Below are 26,563 nucleotides of genomic sequence, written 5' to 3'. Positions count from 1 at the left end.
TGTTTTTACCTAGAACCACAGAAGGCAGAGCCAGGGGGCCCTCTGATCACCTGATCTGACCACCCGAGGCCTGCAGACAGAAACCAGAGCTGTTCTGGGACACGCTGCTACTTCTCCTAAAAACATGTTCAGCCACCACATGTGTTCTCCCCATCAAAGGGGTATGACAGCATCCAGTGTGGACTTCATAGAACCAACAGTGGGAGCCTAGCCTTGAGCTGCTTTTCCAGTCATTGCTGCTATACTCCCAATAAACAGCAGGGGGCAGCATGCGAGCACAGTTGTCTTAACCACGAATTTCAAAGCTGAATTGTAGACTGGGAGCGACCAGCTGAGACAGGATAGAGCCAAGCCTGAGACTGTTAACTCTCCTTTGCATTTTTTTGCTCCTGTGCATTCCCCAACCTTTTCCCTCTGGGTTTAGGCTCTCTCTGGTCCCTTTCCCTGCCCAAGTCAGTTGCATCATTAAGATGGATGAACATGAAAACTGGTCAGTTTGGCCCTCTTTGAATGCTCTGGTCTTCCCCAGCCTGTCAACTCACCCGAAAGGTCTTGGAATGTGTACCACATGGCTTGTGCCTCGAGCCCTAGTTCTCCTGTCCATCAGTTTCTGCCTCAGCTTCAAAGAAAGTGTCCTGAGCTATGGCTGATCCTCCTTGGTCCCTCTGAGCAGCTGATCCAGGACTGTGCCCACAGTGGCCACCCATCCACTAAAAGAGGTGGAGTCCTGACATTGTCTCAGAGGGCTTGCCTCTTGTCCCAAACAGAACTCAACACCCATCACAAGGACATTCCTCTGAACACCTAACAGGAGAACAAAGAGGCAGGCCTGCCTAGGACTGAAAGACCAGGGCAGAAGCAACCTGCCTAGGTCTGCCCCAGCACAAAATCTCCCATCTTGAAAGCAGACTAGGGTTTGAGTCTGTGCTTCTGCACACGAGGTTCCCTCTAAATTCAGGGCCATGGCATTCCCTCTACATATCACTCTGGGGTTCAGAAGGCAGCCCAAAGTCACCAAAAGATCCTCAGGCATGGAACAGTTCAGCCTGCTCACCCATTCTGGACTCACTGGGACTGAGCAGTGAACTCACACACTGTCAGAATAACAATAATAACAACAAGTGCCATCTCAAGAATGAAGCAAAAATGCTTTGAGTTAGTTCTCCACTGCATCCTTGAGCATGGACTAAACGGTAGAAAAGAAGGGCCATTAGGAGTGATGGACCAAGGGAAGTCCAGAGATCCAGGCAGGAATGGAAAACAAGGTTTCAACTCAGCAGAGGTGGGGAGTGAAGGAACCACCTTCAGTGTGGGCAGCTCGGGGACCAGAAGTATCTTCTAATAGAAGACACAGAGAGAACCTGTTGAAAAGAGGAGAATCCTATTGGTCACTGTGTTCGTGGAGAGTTTTTGCCAAGAATGTTGTTTGTAACATTTTGCTTGACTCTCAGGACCCTGGAGACAAAACACTGTAGACAAGCTGAGCCTCTGAGCCTCCAGATGTCTACTGTGTTGTGACAATGAATCTCTTATTTATTTTTGGCTGCCCTGGATCTTTGTTGCTGCACGCAGGCTGCGCATGGCCTTTCTCTAGTTGCAGCGCACAGGCTTCTCATTTCGGTGGTTTCTCTTGTTGCAGAGCATGGGCTCTTGGGCATGCGGGCTTCAATAGTTGCAATACATGGGCTCAGCAGTTGCAGCTTCCAGACTCTAGAGCGCAGACTCAGTAGTTGTGACATACAAGTTTACCTGTCCCGTGACACGTGGGATCTACCCAGACCAGGGATTGAACCCGTGTCCTCTGCATTAGCAGGCATATCCTTAACCACTGGACCATCAGGGAAGTTGGACAATGAACCGCTTAACTGCATTTCCCTCTTTGCGCTGGCTGCGAGGAAGCCCAGCATCTCAGACTGCCTATGACTTTGTGACAAGCACCTATATTTTTCTTCTCGTTCTGACTCCATCTTACTTGCCTCCTCCCTTCCCCTCCAAGCTTCATTTTTCTTATTTGGTTTGATCTATCATCTATATTTCCACAAGCAGACTTAAATCCTTTAGGGAATAGGGAGGAGTATCAGTGAAGAAATAAACCCCACAGAACATGGTCCCATCTTTATGGGCACCCAGGTGAAAATAGTGGCTGAGCAGAAATGTGGTGCCGGACCTCCTCGGCGCTCCTTTTCCTGTACATCCAAACAGAATTTGTGATCCCACAGGTCCTCACCCAAAAGGGTGCTACTGTCCACATCTTAATACTCTGATGGCTCCTGAAGACAACTTGTGTGAGGGGAGCGTCTCATGCAAGGTCATGGCCACAGCCACCTGCAAACCTCAGGGGATGGCAGCCAAGCCCTCAAGCCCACAGAGCTGACCACAGTGGCCAGGGCTGGGCGGTCTCCAGGAAAAGACAGGGGTCACTCTTATTTTCCTCAGTTGGGGAATGAGTGTGTGGCCGTGGCTTACTTTCTGTGTTAGCAAACGTGCGTAGAGCAGGCTGGAAAGCGGCTGCACCTCTTCTCTCTGTGGGGAGTGCAAGGAGGGAAAAACTCCCAGCCCTTCAAGGCTGAGCTGATCCATCTGCAGGAGCCCCAGGCCTCCCCACACCCCTCCCCCAGTGCAGCAAACACCCCGGGTTAGTGAACACTTCCACACAGCACACATTAGTGGGAGCCATTAATCAAAGTCAGCAAACACGTTTGAGGAGAGCACGCCCATCTGGACCACTTACATCCAAGTCCCCAACAGCCACCGAAGAGAAAGGAAAGAATATCCTGTTAAAGAAGGACCTTTGGGGAATGAAACTCACACACATGTGCGAGTGTTTGTGCACACGCACACATACACACACACTCTCTCACTGCCCACGCTCCAAACCTCTGACAGTTCCTGCTACTGAGGAAAGAAACTGCCCCAGGGCCCCACTCACGAAAAGATGCAATTCTCTCTCTCTTTTAATAGGATAAAAAGGGATGATTCTGCTTTTTAAAATAGGTCCCATCTACTTGATTTAAAAAGTGGAGGGGGGGGGAACCCACCTCTATGACTCATTTCAAGCAGTGACAGAATTCAGTCTTCAGTTCTGTATAACATCAAAATAGGCAGAGAGAAAAGTGGGGAGAAAGGGCGGTAGGGGTGGGAGACAGAGATAATAATAGAAGCACAGAAAAAGAGAGACAGATGTGCAGGAAACAACAGGAAATGGCTGACAGGCGGGAATGGAGCAGAAAGTTCTCTTGGGACCTGAGAGGCATGGATGGAAATCATCTCATCATTTCAGGGGACCAGGAGGGCCCCTCTGGCTAGAGCATCTGTGAGCCGCAGTATAGGTGCCCCAGCCCCAGGTGTGAGACACACCTCCCCCTACACCATCTGCTGATGCTTCACAGCCAGCACCCTTCACGGGTCAAGCTGGAAGGGTCCCCGGAGCCTCGAGTTTAGTCCCTCACCCCGTTTTACAGGGGAGGCGACTGAGGCCTGGAGAGTGGAGAAGCTTTCCCACCATCACAGAGGGAAACGGTGCAGATGACTCCCTAGCTGTTTCCTTGCAAGCAGACCTCAGGGAGATGGGGTAAAACTGCAGGGCCCTGGATGTTCAGAAGGCTGAGAAAGGCAGGGCTGGGGCAGAGGCTCCCAGATCATGACTCTGAGCAAGTCCACCCCAGCCTGAGGCCCCCACTGAGCCCCACCTGCGGCCCCATCCCCAACAATCCCCATCCCCACAGCTCCAGGGAAGGCCAGACTCTACTCGGTGCTCACCACCAGCTATAATTCTATTTTAACTTCTGTTCTAACGTCCTAGAAAGGCAGGCTTTGATGATGAAATTACCAGGTGTCGTGGGGGTGGCGGGGGAGGGAGACTTCCCAGAGGGCAGCATGGAGCAGGCCCACTTGGCAAGAGCAGAGCAGAAAGCTTCTCTCTTCTCCCAGGTCCCAAGATGACAGGATCCCATAGGGAAAGGGTTTCTGAGTGGCTTAAGGTATTTACAAACTCCAAATTGTAGGGTGATTAGGTCGAAATAAATATAACTGCCTGAGGTCACTAGAATGGTTATTTTCCACGAACTAGTGTGTCTAGCGGGCTTCCCAGGTGGCGCCAGTGGTAAAGAACCCACTAGCCAATGCAGGAGACGCGGGTTTGATCCCTGGGTTGGAAAGATCTCCTGGGAAAGGGCATGGCAACTCACTCCAGTATTCTTGCCTGGGAAATGTAATGGACAGAGGAGCCGGTGGGCTATGGTCCGTAGGGTCACAAAGAGTTGGACACGACTGAAATGACTTAGCAGCAGCAGCATCCAGCAGACCCACGTATTATGTGCGAGTGCTGGACACAGCTGTGTGCAGCTCCTGGGTTTCTTTCATCCTTGTTGAGCATATGTACACTCCTCTGTTCCAGCAGGACGATGGTCCCCACAGTCTCTTGCTCAGGAATCTTTAGACCATCCATTCTCATTAGGCTCATGGCCTCTGAAACCCCCAGGTCTTCTACAGACCTTTAAAACTCCAAGAGCTGAAATGTCTAAGGCAGGGGTCCCTAACCCCTGGGATCTAATGCCTGATGATCTGAGGGGAAACTGACGTAATAAATAGAAATAAAGTGCACAATAAACGTAACGTGCTTGAATCGTCTTGAAGGCATCCACCCACAACCCCAGTCCATGGAAAAACTGCCTTCCACGAAACCAGTCCCTGGTGCCAGAAAGGTCGGGGACCACTGCTCTAAGGGACTCCCCTGGCAGTCCAGCGGTTGAGGCTCTGCATTTCCACCGCAGGGGGCACGGATTCAATCCCTGGTCAGGGAACTAAAATCCCCCATGCCATGTGGTGTGGCCAAAAAAAGAAGGAAAAAAGTCTTAAAACTGAGGAGAACCCAGCTCCATGTCTTCCTGCTTGCCGCTTCTGTGGGAAGCATGAACCGCATCTCGGTGGCAACAGGGCTGGGGGCACAGGCAACCATGGCACTAGGCTTGTCTCCCTCCTCCCCCACCCCCACACCAGCCAGCAGGCCAGGGCTGGCCCCTCTTGCCTTCTGAGCCAAAGGAAACTCCTTCAAGGGGTTGTAATGGGGCCTTGGGTTAGCCCAGCACCATCTCTGGTCCCTCACATGTTAAGATCAAGGAAACAGCAGGAGCAGGTCAGAAGAAAGCAACACAGCCCAGACATCACCCTCACCCAGGAAGCGTGGCAGCAGGGGCCCTGCCCAGGCCTGGGAGAGCCCAGTCCCATCTCCCTGAGGCCTTCTGGCCATCACGGCCAGCATCATCACCATCATCACTCGTCAAAAAGCCCTTTCACAGATACTGTCATAGCTGCACAGTGAGGTGGGGAAGCGGGAAGCTTTACCTCTACTGGAAGGAAACCCAGGCTTATGGCGGTTAGGTCATTTGCACATAGTTACACAGCTGGTGAGCGGCAAAGCAGGACCAGGGCTCCCTTGGCTGCACAAGGACTGAAACCCCCAGAACTGCAGGGCTCGTCACTTCCAGGGACCTGGGTAAGTGCCTGCACTCCTATCACCAAGAGCACAGGGAACTATGACTCTGTGATGGTTTTTAAGTATCTCCACATTCCTTGTTACTCCTCCCTCCAAGAGGCGGAGATGAATTCCCCTCCTCTTGAGGATGGGCTGGACTTAATGACTCACTTCCAACAAACAGAACAAGGCAGAAGTGATGGTTTTGTGCTTTCCAAGACCAGGTCCTAAAAGGTGCTGTGGCTTCCCACCTGGCCTCTCTCCTGCATCACTCACCCTGGATGAAGCCAGCTACCATGTGGTAAGGATGCTCAAGCAGCCCCCAGAGAAGCACGTGGAATGGAGCTGAGGCCTCCAGCCAAGAGCCACAAGATGGCCATGTTCAGTCAAGCCTTCAGACAGCTGTGGCCCTGACTGACACCCAGACCATAACTCTTAAGAGTCCCTGAGCCAGAGACACCCAATTAAGCTGCTCCCAAATTCTAGCCTGAATTCGCTGTAAGATAATACACGCTTGCTATTTTAAGGAGTTAACCTCCTCACCCCACCCCACCCCTGACCCTGCAGCTGAAAGGGAGCCCCAAGGTCAGACACCAGCTCATGGTTAGAGCCTCCTTCCAAGGCAGGTCTCGCACGCTGCAGGGAGGCTGGCTGTGTACTCACCTTTCCGGGTCCTGCAGGTGGAGCAGCAGGTACACACTGTGGGGACGGGGGCATCATCAGTGATACCCCTCACCTGGGCAGGGACCAGCCCCAGGCCAACAGGGAGGCCCCAGGGAGGTGTGGGCATCCCCATGTGTTCACTATGGGGGTCCCAGGAATGTGGGTCTCTGTAGAGACACCAAGGTGGGCGAGGGGATCACTCTAGATTCCGCTTCCTCACAGGTGCTAGAAAATGCCCTTGTCTGGTGCACAGAGGCCAGTCCTTGTGACCTGCAGCCCAAGGGAAGGGAGGGGATGAAGTCCAATTCTCCTCTGAGAAATAACTCCAACTGCCCCTTCTCTCTCTCTCTCCCAGTTTGTCATGGCCTGCAGAAAACCTGCTCACACTGACCTCTGAATCCCTGAAGGGCTCTGTGTCTGGCCATTTGGCCCCAGTGGCTAACTGGCTGCTACCTTACACACTCCACTGGTCTTGGTGTATATCTTGGCCTTGGTATACAGTGTGTATGTGTGTGTATGCACGCTCAGCTATGTCTGATTCTTTGTGACCCCATTGACTGTAGCCAGCCAGCTTCCTCTGTCTATGGGATTCTCCAGGTAAGGATACTGGGGCAGGTTGCCATTTCCTTCTCCAGGGGAACTTCCTAACCTAGGGATCAAACCCACATCTCCTGTATTGGCAGGGAGATTCTTTACCATTGAGCCACCTGGGAAGCCCTTGGTATACAGTAGGTGCCCACTAAATACAAGCTGTCTCCAAGTTCATGGAGGGCAAAGATCATTCTTTCAATTCCCTTTGTACCCTTCCCTGGGTTCAATGCCAGACTTGCAATAAATCATGTCTGACAAAATACCTCCCAGGCCATTTATTCTGCAGGGTGGGCCACAGAAATTGCATGGTGTTATTTTATACCAATGGGCATGTATATTTTTATTTTACATAAATTATTACATAATCTCTTATTCCATTTTGTACATTTTTCACTAGGCCTCATGTTTTCAAACTCTACCTAAATGTGCATTGAAACTGTTGCTTCCAACAGCTGCACACAACTCCCTGGGGTGTGCAGCCACTGCCTCCTACCCAGCCTGTCTCCAACAGTGGCCTGCCGTCCAGGACTGGCAAATTATTAACACCTCAACTGCTCTCCTCACAACCCCAAGATGGAGGCCAAATAGGGATTCTGGTATCTCACCTTCAAAGGCAAAGGCTGAAGCGAACTGGGTTCCTTTCCTGGTCCAAGGACAAATCCTCTGATAGTGACCGCCCAGGGAATCACTCTCAGGAAGGTTCTGAGATTGAACACAGGCTCGGTGGGGACAAGAGTGGTGACTGCTTGGTGACGTCGGCCTCGCTGCGTTGCCGTCTCTGCCCAGGCCCAGGGTCACTCAGTCAGGACAGAAGCCCAGACTTGGGGCCATTTCCCAGACCAAACCACTCGTGGTGTCCGAGGCCAGGGCGGGGAAGGGCACACCAGCTGGGCCTCCTTTGGCGGACTTCCTCCTAGGCACCCTGACCCTCCCCTCCGGGGTTATGACAACTCCAGAGCCTCTGACCTGGGTGCTTCTGCCCTTGACCCAGGCCCTGGGCCATCTTTCACCTGTCTTTCTTTCTGAGCTGCCTTTTATTTTAGGCCCAGAGCAGCTAGGGCGAAGGCAAATCAATGGTCCCTGTCCTTCCTGCTAGGTCAGCACCCCACTTTCTGGCCCTGAAATCATGGGTGCCACGGCCAAGGGCGGGCAGTGAGGACAGTGCATTTTGTTGCAGTACAGCAGGCTCTCTGGTTCTCCGTGAACTCCATTTGCTCAGTCTGCAGACCTGCAACCAGAGTGCTCTCCTGCTTTCTGGGGCATCACGGAGCATGGAAGGGGGCAGGGCCAGGAAGACAAATCAGCCCATGTCCGTTTCCATCAAGTGCTGGCCTGGGAAAATGTTCAAAGCCCAGGGGATGCCCCCATCGCCTTCTCTTTTATAACTGAAGTACAGCTGACTTACAATATTTAGTTTCAGGTGTACAACATAGTGATTCAGTATTTTTTCATAGATCATACTCCATATAAAGATGTTATAAGTAACATTAGTAAGACTACCTTGGTGGTCTAGTGGATAAGACTCTGTGCGTCCCCTGCATGGGACACAGATTCAATCCTGGTCAGGGAACTAAGATCTTACATGCCACGTAGGGTGACCAAAAAGGAAAAGAAAAATCTCACATAAAACTGGCTATATTCCTGCAGTGTACACTGCATCCTTGTCACCTATTTTATATTCAGCGGTTTGTAGCTCTTAATTCTCCTCACCCATTTTACCCTCCCCCAACCTTCTCCTCTCTGGCCACCACCAGTCTGTTCTCAGTATCTATGAGTCTGTTTTTATTTTGTTATATTCATTTGTTTCATTTTTTAGATTCCACATATAAGTAAATATATACAGTGTTTGTCTTTCTCTGACTTATTTTAATAAGCGTAATACCCTCCAGGTCCATCCACGTTGCTGCAAATGGCAAAATTTCATTCCTTTTTATGACTGAGCAATATGCATCTCCTTTTAGATCCTACCAGACCTCTCTTTTTCCCAGTTTTGAAGCTGCTGCAAATACTCTGCCAAGGGGAAGAGTAGTCAGGAGGCCTGGACTCTGGTCCTGTGTGGCCCTGGCACAGTATGTGCCCTCTCTGAGCCCACTTCCTCTGTTCAGTTTGCCTCTATGACAACATAGAAAGGGACTGCAGGCCACCCAGACTCACTTCCCGGCCAAAGCAGGAACTTTGTACGTGACTAACTCTGGTTTGGGCCCTTCCAATGTCAGGGATCTCACTACTTCACAAGGCAGCCCATTTCCATTTTAGACACTTTAATATTAAAGTGCTTTTCTAGGTAAGTTAGACAGCAACAAGAACAGTAATAGCAGCTACTACTTAGAGTGCCAGGCATGACCCTAAGCACCTTCACATGGCTAATTTCATTTGAATCCTCATGACAACTCTGCATATGGGGCTAGTCATTCTGTGCGTTCAGATAAGGACTCTGTGGTGCAGAGAGGATAAAGCACTTGCCCTGGCCACATAGCTGGTAAGCGGCTGCCCCCTCAGAACTCTACCCTGTTGGTTTTAGCTCTGTCCGCTGAGCCTCACAGAATCGGGACCCTTTATCAAATCAAAGTGACAGCTTTCATTTGAGGCTCGGTAGCTCAGAAACTGATTAAGGGTGGAGGCTCACATGCCTAGGAGCCCGGGAGGTCAGAAGCCAAAGATGCTCAAGGAAACCTGATGGCCAGTGGGTGAGTGGCTAGAAGGCACTGACCCAGGAGTCGGGGCCATAGGAGAATGCCACCAGAAGGCACAAACCTGATGACACCTACCTTCCCTGGGCCTTTGTCTCTTCGTTGGTAAAATCAGAGGGTGAGATTGAGTGATCCCCAAGCTCCCTTCCTGCCTGGCCTTTAGGGATTCCACACTAAGTTCTCCTGGCTCAGCGACAGGGTTCCCCTACCCAAGGTGGATCTCACCCCCATGGCCAAGCCTCCGTCTCCCCAACCCTAGTAAGGCTAAAACATCTCTCTTCCAACAGAAAAGCCACAATCTTCAATCCTAGGTAGAGGGGACATTCCCGAGAGGGGAGGAAACTGGTGGATGCCAGGCCTGGCTCTGAGCTGGTCTCCTTTTCCCGGTGGGGAGCACACGCTGTCATTCCCAAGGCAGCCATGAAGCTCCTTTCCCATCCATGTCTTAGACCCTCAAGTTGTGTGGGCCTGGAAGGACCCTGTTCTCAGGACTCTAAGAAGCCCCCTGCAGGCTGCATCTTGCAGCACATGACCCAGGTCTAGATGACCTGGACATCCCTCTTTATACATTGAAGGGCAGGCGAGCCACCTGGCACACGTCACAGCCAGAAATTGCCACAGTGGCCCTATATCCACCCCCAGGCTCAATGTCCCATCAAGTGAGAGGGCCGGGGGAGATTCAGAACCATGCCCTGCAGCCCACCCCCTCCCCATCTACCCTCTGCTGGCAGCAGCAGTGCTCAGCCCTGTAACCTCCCCTAGGAACAGTCTGGGGAACCAGAGGTGCTGGCCAGCTCCCTACCCCTCCAGTCCCCGACCCCAGCCTCCACAAACCAGAAACCCATTGATGGATCAGAAGTCGGTGGGTCCCAAATGTGGCTGCACCTTGACAGCACCATGTATCAGGGTCTCATCCTCAACATACTGAATCCCCTGGGGGTGAGCCCAGGACTCTACACATTTAATAATAAGGTCCCATGTCAATTCTGGCACAGGGACCCCTCTCAACCAGGGCAGACACAGAGGCAGAGGTGTGGTTTCATACAACCATGGCCTCCACAGGAATTAGATCTCAGGGCTAGTGTGGCCTTGGCACGTGGTGGCCCAGGGTGAGGTTTATGGGACGGGGCACAAGAAGGGGACGAGATGGCAGAATGAGAGGATAGGAAACACCGTGTCAAGAAAAGGGACCATGGGAACTGTAGCCCTGGATGTGGGGGAGGAGACACTCAGGTGCTCATGACAGGTGAGCCCTCCTGGGAGCATGTGGATGAGAGGAAAGAAAGAGAGAAAGCTGCCTTGGCCAAGGACAGCTGGGTCAGTCGCCTCTAGGCTTGGTCTATGTACCACTATTCAACCACCTTCAACACCCTCTCAACCCAGATAATCAGATGGAGGAGGCAGAACCCTTGGTGTAGGTGATCTAACTCTGCCCCCATCAGAGTTCCCAAGGCCAGCTTCCCATCCTGGCCTGAGTGGCACTCAGTCCCTTGGCTGACCTGAATGGTCTGATGGGCATCTGTGTGAGCAGTGAGTCCTTGGGGAAAGGGTCCTAGGGTGGCCTGGGCCTCTCACTAGGAAAGCAAGGCCTAAGAGGTGGAAAAGAAGGGAAGTGAAGTGACACCTACCTGAGCTGCCAGCGCTCTCAGAAGCACTCCTGGACATCTTAGGCTGGCCGTGCTTGCCGCTGGCCCGCCCAGGGCCCGGTGGAGGGGGGCCTGAGGGAGCAGGGGCGCCGTCTCCCCTGATGGTGGAGAGATCCTGCATGCTGAAGCTCCGGAGTCGCTCCGATAAGGCACCTTGTCCCTGGACGCAACACAGAGGGACACCCATCAGAGGCCTGCCCCACAGGCCAGGGGCAGCTGTGGGGGACACACACAGGAGGGACACCCATCAGAGGCCTGCCCCACAGGCCAGGGGCAGTCGTGGGGGACACACACAGGAGGGACACCCATCAGAGGCCTGCCCCACGGGCCAGGGACAGCTGTCGGGGACTCTGACAGTCAGCACAGTAGAGACCAAGCCCCTGGAAGGACTCCGCACAGGGCAGCTGCCCCACATACTTGTGGGAAACACAGAGGGGGACCAGGCCCAGAATGTTCCAGGGCCTCTTACAGGCTCATCCACTGTTTCTCTGCCTCCTGACTCTCCTCTCCTTCAGATGCCCCCACAATAAAGCAGGGCCTCAGCCAGACCCAGGGTGGAGGAAACGACCGTTGCCTTCAGTCCCTACTCTCCAGGGCTTGTCTGTGTCTTCTCCAGCCTTACATAAATAAAAATCCTTATATAGCTACATTTTTCTCAATCCTCAGGAAACAGGAATCTGGCCAGAAGATCAGAACTTAATAATCTAATAATCTTAATAATGTGCTCAGTCCTTAGTCTTTTCAAAGGAAATCAAATGCAGACAATATTTTTTTAATGTATGACAACAGCAATTTCTTTTATCTACTCATGTGACTGTCCACGAGTCACAATGACTGCCACTGGTGCATCTGAGAGTCATAAAATAGCCAAAGGTAATGAATCAAGAAGGAAAAAGATGATATTAAAAAAATAATAACATACATGCAACAAAACCCTGCTGACTGTAACCATTTCTGTCTTGCTTGCTCAAGTCGCTTCAGTTGTATCCGACTCTTTGCAACACTGTGGACCTTAGTCTGCCAGGCTCCTCTGTCCATGGGATTCTCCAGGCAAGAATACTGGAGTGGGTTGCCATGCCCTCCTCCAAGGATCTTCCCAACCCAGGGATCCAGCCTGCCTCTCCTGTGTCTTCAGCATCACAAATGGATTCTTTACCACTTAGCCACCGGGGAAGCCCTTTACTGTCCTGAGGGAGCTACAGACATCATCTCAGGCAGAAACTGTTCTTTTGTTTAGGAAAGCAAGATCGATCCACTATACTTATGAAAGGGAAGGGCCTTGTTGTCTGGATGAGAGAGTCTGTCATTGTGAAAAGGATCGTAAGGTAAGCACAGGGACGATGGCGTTGTCTTAGGTGCACCTTGGGGGCTGGAGGACAGACTCCTGTTTGCAGAAAAGGAAACCTGAAGTGGGAGGGGCTGGTAGGATACTGGGGTTATTGAGGATTGGGTTGGGACCTGGAACAAGACGTGACAGGCAGACTTCCCTGGTGGTTCAGTGATTAAGACTCTGTCTTGTAATGCAGGGGACGTGGGTTCCATCTCTGGCGGGGGAACTAAGATTCTATACATGGCAGAGCAACTAAGCCCCCGCAACAGCAACTGGTGTGTGCATAAGAACTAGAGAGTCCATATGCCACAAAGAAAGATCCCGTGTGATGCAATGTCTCCTGGAAACTAACAACAACACAAAGAAAACTATTTAAGTAATCAAATACATATACAATTAGAATATGAAATCCAGGCAAAGGGTATTTGGAGGGCATTATACGAAAAGGTGGGCTTTCCACGTAGCTCTAGTGGTAAAGAACCCACCTGCCAATGCAGGAGACATAAGACATATGGGTTTGATCTGGGTTGGGAAGATCCCCTGGAGGAGGGTATGGCAATACTGGAGTATCTTTGCTTGGAGAATCCCATGGACAAAGGAGTCTGGTGGGCTATGGTCCATAGATTGGCAAAGAGTCAGACATGACTGAAACACCTTAGCACGCATGCACATATGAAAAAGGCAGAAATTGTCCTGGTTGCCTCCGACATTGCCCTGGGACGACGGTGGGCAAGGGGTGTGAGGCTTAACCTACCAGATATGACAGCTGGGTAGCCTTTGCCAAGAAAATGAGGGCAGGACCGGCTGCCCAGTATAAACCCCTCCAAATCCATCAGTTAATGACCTATGATATTTCTACTCAGAAACATTCACGATGACATCTAGAATTTAGAAGAAATGAGACTAAAGAACAAAAACTGATCCTGAAAAGAGGGAGGAAATATTCTGATAATTATAATGGAGATATTCAATATTAGGTTAACATTCAGGAAAACTACTTATAAATTTGCTCTTTCATTCATTCTTCCATTTATTCCTTTATCTATTTCAGAAAGATTTATCAAGGATTGGCTATGGGCAAGACACTGTACTAGGTGTTACTAGGAAGTACCAAAAATATAGCTCGATTTCTGACAAAATATAAAAAGACAAATGGACAAATAACCATTCAGAAGTGCCATAGCAGAAGCTACAGAAAATGAAGATTAAGAACCACACAGAGGTAGAGAATGGACATATGAACACAGTGGGGGAAGGGGAGGTCGGGACAAATTGGGAGATTAGGATTGCCATATATACACTACCATGTGTATATTCCCTGGGAACTCAGGCAGTAAAGAATGTGCCCACAATGCAGGACACCCAGGTTTGATCCCTGGGTCAGGAAGATCCCCTGGAAAAGGGAATGGCTACCCACTCCAATATTCTTGCCTGGAGCATCCCATGGACAGAAGAGACTGTGTGGGCTACAGTCCATAGGGTCCCAAAGAATTGGACACAACTATGCAACTGACATGGCACCCCACTCCAGTACTCATGCCTGGAAAATCCCATGGACAGAGGAGCCTGGAAGGCTGCAGTCCATGGGGTCGTGAAGAGTCGGACACGACTGAACGACTTCCCTTTCACTTTTCACTTTCATGCATTGGAGAAGGAAATGGCAAGCCACTCCAGTGTTCTCGTCTGGAGAATCCCAGGGACGGGGGAGCCTGGTGGGCTGCCGTCTATGGGGTCGCACAGAGTCGAACACAACTGAAGCGACTAAGCAGCAGCAGCATGCGACTGACACTACATGTGTAAAGTAGATAGCTAGTGGGGACCTGCTGTATGGCACAGGGAGCTCAGTTTGGAGCTCTGTGACAACCTACAGGGGTGGGATGGGGGTTGAGTGGAAAGGAGGTGCAAGAAGGAAGGCATACATGTATTCATGTAGCTGATTCACTTCATTGTACAGCAGAAACATAACATTGTAGAGCAATTATACTCCAATAATAAATAAACAAAGCACAGCTCTAGAGTCAGACCTGGATTCAGTCCTATCACTTACAGCTGGGTGACTTCAACCTGTCATCTGTAGAACAGCATCCACGTGGCAGGAGGGTGGGGAGGAATAAATGGGATGATGGCATAAACTGTCCATGACAGAGCCCAATGTGTAGTAAGTGGTCCTGAAATGTCAACTACGATGATGGTAACATATTACTCTAGCTACCTGAGACATACAAGTTGCTGCTGAAATAAAAAACAGAAAGATCAGGGACTTCCCTGGTGGTACAGTGGTTAAGATTCTATGCTTCTGATACAGGGAGTGTGGGTTCGATCCCTGGTTGGAGAACTAAAATCCCACACGCCACAGAGTGTGGCCAAAAACAAATTAATAAATAAAATATAAATTAAAAAATTAGAAAATTCCAAGTGCATTTGACCACAGTGAGACAGACTGTTAACTGACTATCCAAAAGTCATCCCCAATCCCATTCTGAAAATCGTGAGAAAAAAGATTTCACAAACTCCCTCCTATCTACTACGCATGGCCATTCTGGACAATGAGAGGTAAGGGGAAACCTGCTAAGGGATTTCTGGGAGAGATATTTCCTCTGTCTGACATGCAGAAGGAGAAAGGCCTGACCCTGCTTCTTGCTTTCTGCCTTTGAGTGTGGGAACCGCTACCTTGTGACAAAAAGACTCACCAAGACATTCACCCGGACCCTTGGCATCACTAAGACACCGCGATACTGACAGTGTCCGCTTGCTCCTAGACTCCTTGTGAATGATGTTCATCAATTAAAAGACATATTTTTTTCACCTCTGAAATTAGGGTGAGTCGTACGATTGCTTGCCTTATTCTTGTTGTCACTGCTTACACACGAATGCACTCGGTCATTATTCCTGAAGGCAGGACCAGACAAAGGAAACTCGAGACTGTTCACTGTTAACAAACCAAGACCTACTGGAAGAAGGATTATGAGCCCAGGTTGTTTAAAACACATTGAATTGACACCTTCTAGTAAGATGCAGGAAGTGGCAGAATGGGAAACAGCAACATGGATGAAAATCTCAGAGACAAAATATCTGCATCACTAGCACTCGGGAGAGCACAAAAAGTGATGTGGCTTCATCATGTATGGATACTGATAAGTGATTCAAAGGAAGCTTAGAAAGACTTCAACCAGTTTGTTGTGTCTATAGCTTCCCTTTACTGCATGTATGCAAGTGACACACAAAAAAAAATCTAAAGATTCCAAAAGAGTCACTGTAATAAAGAGAAGTAGAGGAGTTCCTTGGTGTGTGTGTGCCAATTGCTCAGTCGTGTCTGACTCTTTGCAACCCCATGGGCTGTAGCCCGCCAGGCTCCTCTGTCCATGGGATTCTCTAGGCAAGAACACTGGAGTGGGTTGCCATTCCCTTCTCCAGGGATCTTCCCAACCCAGGGATCAAACCCGTGTCTCCCTCATTGTGGGCAGATTCTTTACCGAATGAGTCACCCGGGAAGCCCCAGTTATACCATGTTAATGGCACAATAATTACATTTGTGAAAGTGCCTGCTGAAAGGTTACAGGGTTTCTTTTACTTATTGATTTTTAAAATATTTATTTATTTATTATTTTTGGCTGCATCAGGTCTTAGTTACAGCTTGTGAATGTCTCTCTAGCTGTGGCACAGGGACTTAGTTACCCTGTGGCACACGTGATCTTAGTTCCCCCACCAAGAACTGAACTCGAGTTCTCTGCATTGGAAGGTGGACTCTTAACCACTGGACCACTTAACCACAGGTAAGTCCCATTACAGGATTTCTTTTAAAATAACTGTGTCAGGGTTCGCTAGTGGTTCAGTGGTTAAGAATCCACCTTGCAATGCAAGGGACACTGGTTCGATCCCTGGTCCAGGAAGATCCCACATGCCTCAGAGCAACTAAGACTCTGTGCCACAGCTACTGAGCCCGCGCACTGCAACGACTGAAGTCTGTGTACCTAGAGCCCGTGCTCAGCAATAGGGAGCCCACACACAACAAATGAAGAGTAGCTACAAGTGAAGAGTAGCCCCCACTCACCGCAACTACAGAAAGCCCAAGTACAGCAGTGAAGACCCACTGCAGCCAAAAAATACAATAAATAAATCTTAAAAATAAAATTAAAAAACAGTGCCAGAGGAGGGTGGGAGCAGAGGAGTAAGACTGGCTTTTCACCTGATGCCCTCTTTTGTACTTTTAGAATTGTGTACAGTGAACATGTATCACCTTTAACGTAATAAATCATTACAGCTGCGTTTCCAGTAACACCCACAGACTCTTCCATGACCACCCTGCAGACCCCAATCTGTAAATATGAGGCTTGCATGATGCTGACAAATGCCATCTAGACCAAATAAATAACATGGGATTGTTTAAAACAAATGAGAAAAGAGGAGGAAGTGGTTTCTCCAGAAATTGCCATGTACTCACTCTCCAGCCTGGAGAGCCCGGTCTCAACTCTGCTTGGGGAACCCCGACCCAACAACTTGGTCCCACTCATCCTTGCAACGTCACTGGGAAGTTAAAGGACTGAGTAAGATTCCCTTCTGGAATTCCCAACTGGAAAATTTTAACTTCGAGAATCTATGGCCTTCTCCTCTACAGTTGATTATGTGGCTCAGATCACAATGCTAAGACTTCCCAGAGTAATTTGAAAATCTCTAGAATAAATATTGGGCCTCCCAAGGTAATCCTGAGGAAAGGTAAATAAAATTCTGGTGTGTGTGTCTTTAAATTCTTGTATCAGTTTCCTTCCCAGCCAACACCAGGTTTAGAATGTGAACCAGAGGAAAAGCTGGGAAGTCTGGAGCCCTTTCATGAGCCACGGTCAGCCTGCTTCAGGCACACTGTGAGCACCTGCCCCAGGACTGTCACACCGCAGGTCTGCACTGCCTTCGGCATCTCACCCCTGGAAGAACCTCCCCGCGGCCCAGTATCACGGGACCAGAAGGGAGATGTAGTCAGCCTTCCCTGAAAACGAATCTCCTATTTGTATTCTGTCCTACTTTGAGCTCTTTATCTCCCACCGTATTACAAGCACGGTCTACCCAGTCTTGTTGCAGCTGCTTGTTGATACGCTGTTTGTCTGAACAGACTCAACCTTGCTTTTTTTCTGGCACGCCGATACCACGTGGCCCAGTGGCTCTCTCAACTCTTTAAAATACCAGAAATCCCACAGAACTATGTTGGGGGCAAGGAAGGGAAACCTATTACTGATTAATTTATTTTCCTGGCTAAAACCCAGAAAACTGAACCATGTCACTGAATTTTCTATTAATCCGAGATCTTTATTTGTGTGTGTGTGTTCCAATTTTATTGATGTATATTTTTCCACTTGTATTTTTAAATTTATTTAATTTATTTATTTGACTGTGTCTGACCTCATTTGCGGCACGCGGGATCTTCCTCGCGTCATTCCGGATCTCCCAGTGCAGCACTCGGACTCTAGTTGTGGTGCATGGGCTTAGTTGCCCTGTGGCCTGTGGGATCTTAGTTATCCAATCAGGGATCGAACCCAAGTCCCCTGCATTGCAAGGTGGATTCTTAACCACTGGACCACCAGGGAAGTCCCTCCATTTGTACTCCATTACTATATTTTTCTAATTTTATAGATGGATTCAAGATATAAGCATTAAGGGCTTACAAGTACTTTCACGTACATATTTATACTTAACATGTATTGTAATTTCTTTTTAATTTTAAAAGATTTTTTTATAATTATTTATTGGAGTATAAATGATTAACAGTGTTGGGAATCTGAGATCTTTAATTCCTAATTCTCCGCCTAATTTGTAAGGAATAAGAAATCCATGTAGCAAACACACACCAAATTCTCTTTGTTTTAATGCTTTTCTTAATCGGGGGAGCAAGTGTGTTCCTGGGAAAACCCACCAGACCTCTACTAATCTGATACTCTAAGTAAAAAATTTACCACTAAGAGAAGACCTGCCATTAGGGCCCACAGAGCCCCGATTCAACACAGTCACTAAGTCTGGCTGCAGGCCCTTGAGGAGGTCCCCTTTTCCAGAGGGACACAGTGGGGAAGGGACACCAGGAATCCCACTGGGGGCTGCGGCAGGGCATAAAGTAGCACACCTCACCTCGCACCGTATCTAAGGCCTGTGCCTGATGACAATGAGAATAAAGTCAGAGGGCTTCAGTGAGTCCGTCAGTTGATAACAAAGCCACCAGCAGTAACCACAGTTCCCACTGGCGATTCAGAGAGCGTGAGTGCTTCCTTCTAGATTCCCACGGGGTACCCACCTCCCTGACACAGTTGCCTCTACAGCTACACATGCTCCACACAAAGCCCGAGCAGGCTCCTTCTCAGCATGCTTGATGAAGGCAGGGGCCTCCGTTTCTGCCACAGAAGTGGGTTAACAAACAAAAGAGAAAGAGAATCCTTCCCACCATTGCATCAACGGTAGCATCGATCATCAAACCCAATTCACTCTCCAGGCATCAAACAAACAAACAAACAAAAACAAATAAGTTAATTGCATGTTAGATGCCACCACGTTAACACAATGAGAGGCTCTGGGAGGAGGCTGACCCCGGCTCTGGGATTAACGCACATGTACACACACGGGTGTCGGCGGGAGAGACACCGGGCTTGGATCCAGACCATGGGTTGGTAGGCAGAGGTGGCTACTGGCCTCTCTCCCCGACTGGATCAGTTTGAAGTTAGTCACACCTCTCAACGGGGTTACCTGCCCTTCTCTGAGGTCCAAAGAGGAGACAAAGGGAAAAAGTCGAGCCACCTGATAAAGGGGAAAAGAAAAAAAAGCCATGGGCACCAAGCCTATGAAATAGGCACCAAAATGTTGCCCTGGCCTCAGACTCTCACTCATTCACTCATATTCCTTCATTCACCACCAATGCTGATAGTGTTCCTGAAGCTCTGAGGGAAGCCCGGTGGAGGAAAACATGAATGTGAATCATGACACGGTTCCTGCTTCCACTATTCTTGCCTGGAGAATCCCACGGACAGAGGAGCCCGGCGAGCTACAGTCCATGGGGTCACAGAGAGTCAGACACAATTGAGCAACTAACACTTTCCTGCTCCTAAGGGCCTCACAGAATGGCCAGGCATCGAGACACAAACGCAAACAAGACAGCAAAGGACGGATGACAGAACACATGACAGACACTCAAGGCCCAGATAGAACGAGAGCAGTGCTGGCAGGGACACCCAGAGAGGCCTCATCCAAGAGTTCAGACTGGAGTTAGAGACGAGAGCTGCACCATCAGAAAGGGAGATCAGGGATATAGCAGCTGGAGAGTTGTCGGAGCCAAGGCGTCAGAGAGGAAAACCTGATTTGGGAAACTGAGATTGAACCAATCAGAGAAGGGGCTCAGGTGCCTGATGAGCAGTGGGAGGTAAGTCTGGAAAAACTGTACTTTGTCTAAACCTGGACTTCGATGAGAGTGCCACTGACGGTTTCTGAGTGGTGACCCAAGTGGATAAAGCGGGATTTTAGAGTCACTTCCATGGAGGCTCAGATGGTAAAGAATCTGCCTGCAATGCAGGAGACACGAGTTTGATCCCTGGGTTGGAAAGATCCCCTGGAGAAAGGAATGGCAACCCACTCCAGTATTCTTGCCTGGAGAATCCCCATGGACAGAGGAGCCTGGTAGGCTACAGTCCAAGGGGTCACAGAGTCAGACATGGCTGAGTGACGAATACTTAAGAGTCATGAGAACATTCCAGATATACTGTGTGGCCCACACAGAGAATGGCCCCTGGTGTGTGCTCTGCCTTTCTTTCTCAAGTTGGAGCCAGGCACATGGATGTCTGCAGGGAAGACTGAAGTGCAGGACTTCCCTGCTGGTCCAATGGTTAAGACTCCAAGCTTCTACATCTAGGGGTGCAGGTTCCATCCCTGGTCTGGTAGCTAAGATCCCACATACCTCATGGCCAAAAAACCGAAACATAAAACAGAAACATTTTGTAACAAATTATACAGAAATATTGTAACAAACTCAATAAAAACTTTAAAAAATGGTCCACGTTAAAAAAAAAAAAAAAAGGACTAGAAGTGCCCTTAATGGGAGATGAAGTGCAAAAATGAACATTAACTGGTGAGGGAAGGCTGGTTTGGAGCACTGGCTGGATCTGAGGTGCCCACAGTAGCTGCTGAGGAGGTGAGGAGTGGGATGGGAAATGAGGACATTATGCAGGATAACGACAGTGCATGAATGAGCAGAATCCCTGTAAACCAGAGCTGGGCCTGGTCCTCTGAGCCAGGCCATCACTCAGGTGATGGGCTTTCAGGGTCACGAGGAAGGACTCCAGCTGTCCCAGCCCTCACATGCAGAAGGCCACCATTGAGACCCAGCCAGAAGCCCTATCTGGTCCTTGGAGAGACGGGACCCTGAGGGAGCTTTGTGTGAGGCAGATCCCTGTTCCAGGATCTAATTTCTTTTTTCTTTCTTTTTATTTAAGTATAGTTGATTTGTAATGTTATATTAGGACATTGTGGTGCTGGAGAAGACTCTTGAAGTCCCCTGGACAGCAAGGAGATCAAACCAGTCCACTCTAAAGGAAATCAATCCTGAATATTCATTGGAAGGACTGATGCTGAAGCTCTAATATGTTGGCCACTTGATGGGAAGAGCCGACTCACTGGAAAAGACTCTGATGCTGGGGAAGACTGAGGGAAGGAGGAGAAAGGCACAACAGAGGATGAAATGGTTGAATGGCATCATTGCCTCAACGGACATGAGTTTGAGCAAACTCCGGGAGATAGTGAAGGACAGGGAAAGCCTGGTGTGCTGCAGTCCATGAGGTCACAGAGTTGTACACGACTTAGTGAATGAAAACCCAATTAGGACACAGTGATAAAGCTTTAGAGAATCTATCTTTAGTGTCTTTTTAAAAATTTAATTAGTTCATTTATCTTTGGCTGAGCTGTGTTGTCATTGCTGCACTCGGGCTTTCTCTAGTTGTGGCTAGTCAGGGCTACTCTTGAGTTGCAGTACTCAGGCTTCTTATTGTGGTGGCCTCTCTTGTTGCAGAGCACAGGCTCTATGCACACGATCTTCAGTAGTGGCGGCATGCAGGCTCAGTTGCCTTGCGGTATGTGGGATCCTCCTGGACCAAGGACTTGAACCCATGTCCCCTGCATTGGCTGGGGAACTCTTAACCACTGGACCACCCAAAAAGTCCCTATCTTTAGTATCTTAAGGTAACTTGTGACCCACTGCCCAGCATTTAAGTGTGGCCCAAGCCTTGCCTGAAGAGCTGACAGACAACCTTAAAAATACCCAGGGTTGGTTCTAAAATTCTCAGTGGCAGACTGGCATCTCTTAGGCCCTCAGCCCTGGGTCCTCCTGGCCAGGGGGTGAGATCCAAGCAGAACATGGTTAAGGAAGCTTTGGTCTGGTGTGTGTGGAGGGGAGGGGGCTGTGGGGGTGTCTGGAGTGATGCAGGAACAAGCGACTGGCAACTAGAGTCTCACTCTCAGCCTAGCTAGGCCTCTAACAGCTGTGTGGCCTTGGCAGCTGCTTGGCACTAGGGTCTCTGTGTCCTCCCCTGTGCAGTGAGGGACTCCGGATGGCGGCATCTAAGGCTCCTGTTCTAGTCACTCACAGGGTGACATTCTTCTCTCTCTCTCTCAGTGGGGGAGTGGGGGCAGGGGCTCATGTGTTGTACAGAAGCTGCTGCCCAGGCACTGCCTGCCTCGAGGCTGAACAGGTGGCAGAAGTCGACCCCAGAGTTAAGAGGGACCTGAAGCCCAGGGAGGGGGAGTGTCTCTCACAGGGCCACACAGCACAGGCAAGGTGGACAGAGCACAGGCAATGCCCAGCTGTGCTCATGCTACCACATCCAGAGGAAAGACGGGATTGTAAGTCATGTGATGCCAGTGTTGGACTTGTTTCTTTTATTTGGTTCATCAGTGAGTGAAGATCATGATCAACCTCAGGGTGTAAATGAACATAAGAGGAGTGACCAACAGGCATTCTCCACATGAGCTCTGCATCCTAAGAAGTCTCTGTGGACATCACCTGATGACTATTTTGCGGCAGAAACCATCATCATGCCCATGTTGCAAGTGAAGAGACTGAGGCTCACAGAGATGCAATAGCAAGTGGAGGAACTGAGGTTTGTTGGTTTTTTTTTTTTTTTGCCTCACAGCATGTGGGGTATTAGTCCCCTGACCAGGGATCGAACCCACACTCCCTGTATCAGAAAGAAGCAAGAAATCCTAACCACTGGACCACAAGTGAAGTCTTGGAGCTGGGATTTCCAACCTGGGTCTGCTTATTTTCAAAGCCCACACTTGATACTAAGCATTGCTTTTCTGGCTGTGACAGCTAAAAATAGGTACAACCGTCCTTCATTCCTCTACTATTTACTGTGTAACTGGTAGGGATGCAGACAAGACATGGCTATAAATGACGGCAAGAGGGCCACTGGGGGACCATGAAGTGAGAGACTGGTTTCACCAGGAATCTGAGGAGGCAGCTGTGGAGGATGCGGCTCTTGATTCTGAAGGGTGGATAGGATTTCAAACAGTTGGGAACAGAGGCCGATGAAGAATCAGCATCAGAAGAGGTAGGAAAGAGAAAACTCTAGAAATAGCATGTTAGTCACTCAGTCATGTCCGACTCTTTGCAACTCCATGAACCATAGTCTGCCAGACTCCTCTGTCCATGGAATTCTCCAGGCAAGAACACTGGAATGGGTAGCCATTCCCTTCTCCAGGGGATCTTCCCAACCCAAGGATCAAACCTAGATCTCCCACATTGCAGGCAGGGTCTTTACCATCTGAGCCACCAGGAACACCATATGGAGTTGCTATTGCTAGACCAGCACAGGAGGTGGCGCTGTAAACACAGTACAAGAGCCAGGAGCAACTAGACAGGAAGGCAGGGATCAGTACAGGAATGCACAGGCCTCAAGCAGGGACAGTGGCAGTAACACTTGAGTGGCTACTGCAGTAGTCCAAGCTAGAAGGGAGGGTGATGGGAAGAGGGCAAGGGAGGGAGGAAGGAAGGAAGGAAGGGATGTCAGATGGGCAGGTCTTGAAGAGTAAGTCAGAGGAAGGAAGAGCATCAAAGACGACTAAGATTTAGAGCTTGGGGACCAGAGAGGATGGTGATTTCATTATCATCAGAAAGTTGGGACACAAGAGGAGGGGTAGATTTGGAGTTAGGTACCTGGTACTAATGGTACCAGGAAAGAGGGAGATGTTCAGAGAACCAGTAATGCTGGACTTGAGACCTGGGAGAGGAGCTGCTTTGGGAGCCAGGAGCATCAGGTGACAGCTGAAGGCGAAGGAAAGGATGAGGTGGCCCTGGGGGTTAAAGGAGCAAGCTGGGGTCCTGCAGAATCCCAACACAAGGAAGTTAGGGGAGGGGGCAGGGAGAGACATATGGCCGCTGATCATAATTGCAGGCAAATGGCCTGAGCTTTGGCTGGCAAGTCAGCAAAGTGTGAAAGCAGGCCTGGACCAGGGGAGAAGATGGAGAAACAAAAGCTCCATCATGGGCAGTGCTGTAAGTTGAGTCTCTATACCCCTGTTTTCCTGGTGAACCTTATATACAAAGGCCTCAAAGGGCTGAGCGGGTGAGGGAGATGGTAGAGGAGGCGACCATCCTCCTCCACGAAGGCTGTGGTGCCATCGCCACAGCCACTCATGGTGATCCTAAAAGTGGTTTCTCAGACCTCCTAGGTTCAACCATGCTCAGAGTGGTCCTCAGAGGCACACGGGCATCTCTTCTTCCACTGTGACCCTTGGTGCATCCAGCACCATCATCCTCACAGGCCAACTTGGAACAGAGGTGGGGCAAGTGACATCAGATCAGTAACTCTTCCTGAGTGCCGGCCCTTCCACCGACTTGTGAGGCTGAGTCTCTTGCTTGTGTTAATCCACCAGAGTGGATTCCAAAGAGAAATCCGGAGAGAAAGGGCGTTGGGTAACAAAGGCAAGCGTGGTAGAACCACAGTGAACAAGGTTTGCTTGGTTTTGTTTCAGCTTGTTTTGGAAACAAGCTCCAGTGCAGGCTGATTTGTTGGGGAGACTAGAGGGCAGGGAATACTTCCAAATTTTTTCAGTGGATTGTCCATACAGTTTAGACAATCTTGGTGTTTAAACGGTTGCCGTAGTGAATTCTAAACATTGATTTTATGTCACACAGTCCTTGGCTGAAACAGAAAGAGGGCTAACCTGACGTAAGTGAGCACAGAGGCTGGGAAATGTTGCTCTGAGGGGTGAAGGGACAAGCACAAAGCTTCCTGGTGTCCCTGGGTTTGGCAGACATGAGGGTGTGAAGCCACACAAGGGAGACACGGGAACCTGGAGGGGCCAGCAGTCTTTTCTTCTTCCTTGGAAAGCATGCCTTCCAAGCATGAGTGGATATAGGGAGATGTTATAAAAAGAAAATCAATGTTTAATCGATAAAATTAATTAAATGGGTTAATTATAATTAAACCTGATTAATTATAATTAATCTGACAGACTGTAAACAGGTAGGTTATTTTTTTTTTTGTCTTTTGGGTTTTTGCTAGGGAAAAAAAAACAAAGGCAAACAACTCCAATCTGGTCAGAAATCTCAAAACACTAGGCTTATGAACTTTCCAGAATTAGCTTCTGGTTCCAAAAATAAAGTTCATGATCATTTGAAAGCAGCATTTTATTCAAGCAAGATTTTCAGATAAAGCAATGATGGATTAAAAAATAAGGATCGGAGGCAGACAACTTTTTTTTTTAAATTATGGTGAATTGTTTCATAGAGATTATTTTTAAAGCAAAAAAGAAGGTGAATTTTTTTTTCCAATGAGTGGGAAGACACTGTAATTTATCTCTCTGTGACTGTACCTAGCTATTTGGATACTAGGGCTATAGCCAAGGCTTGGCTACACCCTGGTGGCCGCTGACCATAATCGTAGGCAAAGTGCCTGAGCAGGGCTGGACCAGGGGAGAAGGTGAAGAAGCAGAAGTTCCACCATGGGCAGTGCTGTAAGCTGTCTCCATCCCCCTCTTTTCCTGGTACACCTCATATAACAAAGGCCCAAAGGGCTGTGCAGGTGAGAGACGAAGGGGCCTTGGTTAAAGCAGAGCACTGTAGGCAGGAAGATGGAAATAAGGCAAAGGAGAACCCAAGAGGCATAACAGAGTTCCTGGTGCAGTGCTGTCCAGGAGAACTTTCTGTGAAGATGGAGCATCCTATCCCTGCATCAGTCACTAGCCACACTGGCTGCCGAGGACTTAAAAGGGGTTAGTAAAGACTGAGGAATTGAATATTAAAACTTACTTACTTAATTTCAAGTAATTTAAGTAGCCACATGTGGCAAGTGGCTACCATTTTGGACAGAGGATTGGAGGCCTCAAAAAGTTTATTCTTCAGATCAATTAACGAGGTTTAATGAGTGTAAAACAACAAGCAAGATGGCATTTGGCTTTTAGTGTTGGTTTTTTCCTAAATGAGGAACAAGGGAAAAGAAACCAGAGCCACTTATCACCAGGAGCTCACAAACTAACAGGAAATATCCGATTCTAGGGAGGGAAGAGAAGGTAATGGCAACCCACTCCAGTATTCTTGCCTGGAGAATCCCAAGGACAGAGGAGCCTAGTGGGCTGCCGTCTATGGGGTCGCACAGAGTCAGACACGACTGAAGCGACTTAGCAGCAGCAGCAGCAGCAGCAGGGAGGGAAGAACCCACAGGCAATCTGGGCAGAAGCATCCCTCGCACACAGAGTGCCAGCTTTACTGAGAGCAGCTGTCTTGAACAGGTGACTCTAATAACATTACTGGCACCGCTGGGACTGTTCTGGGATAGGATCTCCAGGGGAAGTAAAATGGCATTATTTTACAAGTTATGAGACAAGTAAAACACAAGACTGGTTTACCAGGCCAGAGAACTGGGCAGATGGAAGAGACTGGGGGGATATAGTTCAAATGTCAAGGGGAATGAGGGGGCCTGGATATCTCACACTCTTAAATTTCTTTCTTTTTTTCTTTAGTGAAAAGTGTTTATCAGGAAGAAAAGAGTACAGTTTGTGTGGATAGACACATGGGCAGAGCCTGAGGGAGTCACTAAAATTCTTGCTCAATTGTTTTTTTCTCACTATGGTTTCTCCTCATGTGAGAATGTATTTTGCTTAACTAATTAATTTCTCCATTCCCTTTTCCAGGGGATCTTTCTGACCCAGG

At 49.1% G+C, this 26,563-nt stretch overlaps 1 protein-coding gene across 7 annotated transcripts in view; it reads right to left on the bottom strand.

Annotated features, from left to right (window-relative positions):
- REEP1 (receptor accessory protein 1) overlaps positions 1 to 26,563 on the bottom strand; it is a 137,742-nt gene that overhangs the window by 6,732 nt on the left and 104,447 nt on the right. For 4 of the 7 annotated variants that reach the window (XM_044925998.2, XM_044925997.2, XM_044925994.2 and 1 more), the window contains exons 6-8: positions 19,114 to 19,164; positions 11,046 to 11,223; positions 6,137 to 6,172 (exon numbers count right to left, since the gene is read on the bottom strand). In XM_044925998.2, the coding sequence (XP_044781933.2) occupies positions 6,137 to 6,172; positions 11,046 to 11,223; positions 19,114 to 19,164 (265 nt within the window). The remainder of the gene's footprint in view (positions 1 to 6,136; positions 6,173 to 11,045; positions 11,224 to 19,113; positions 19,165 to 26,563) is intronic. The other 3 variants (XM_025261168.3, XM_044925996.2, XM_044925993.2) reach the window with 2 other exon arrangements.

Source organism: Bubalus bubalis, chromosome 12 (genome assembly GCF_019923935.1).
Source record: "Bubalus bubalis isolate 160015118507 breed Murrah chromosome 12, NDDB_SH_1, whole genome shotgun sequence".
NCBI lineage: Eukaryota > Metazoa > Chordata > Mammalia > Artiodactyla > Bovidae > Bubalus > Bubalus bubalis.
Note: the sequence above shows the minus strand (reverse complement) of the source record. Positions and strands in the feature narration are given on the sequence as shown.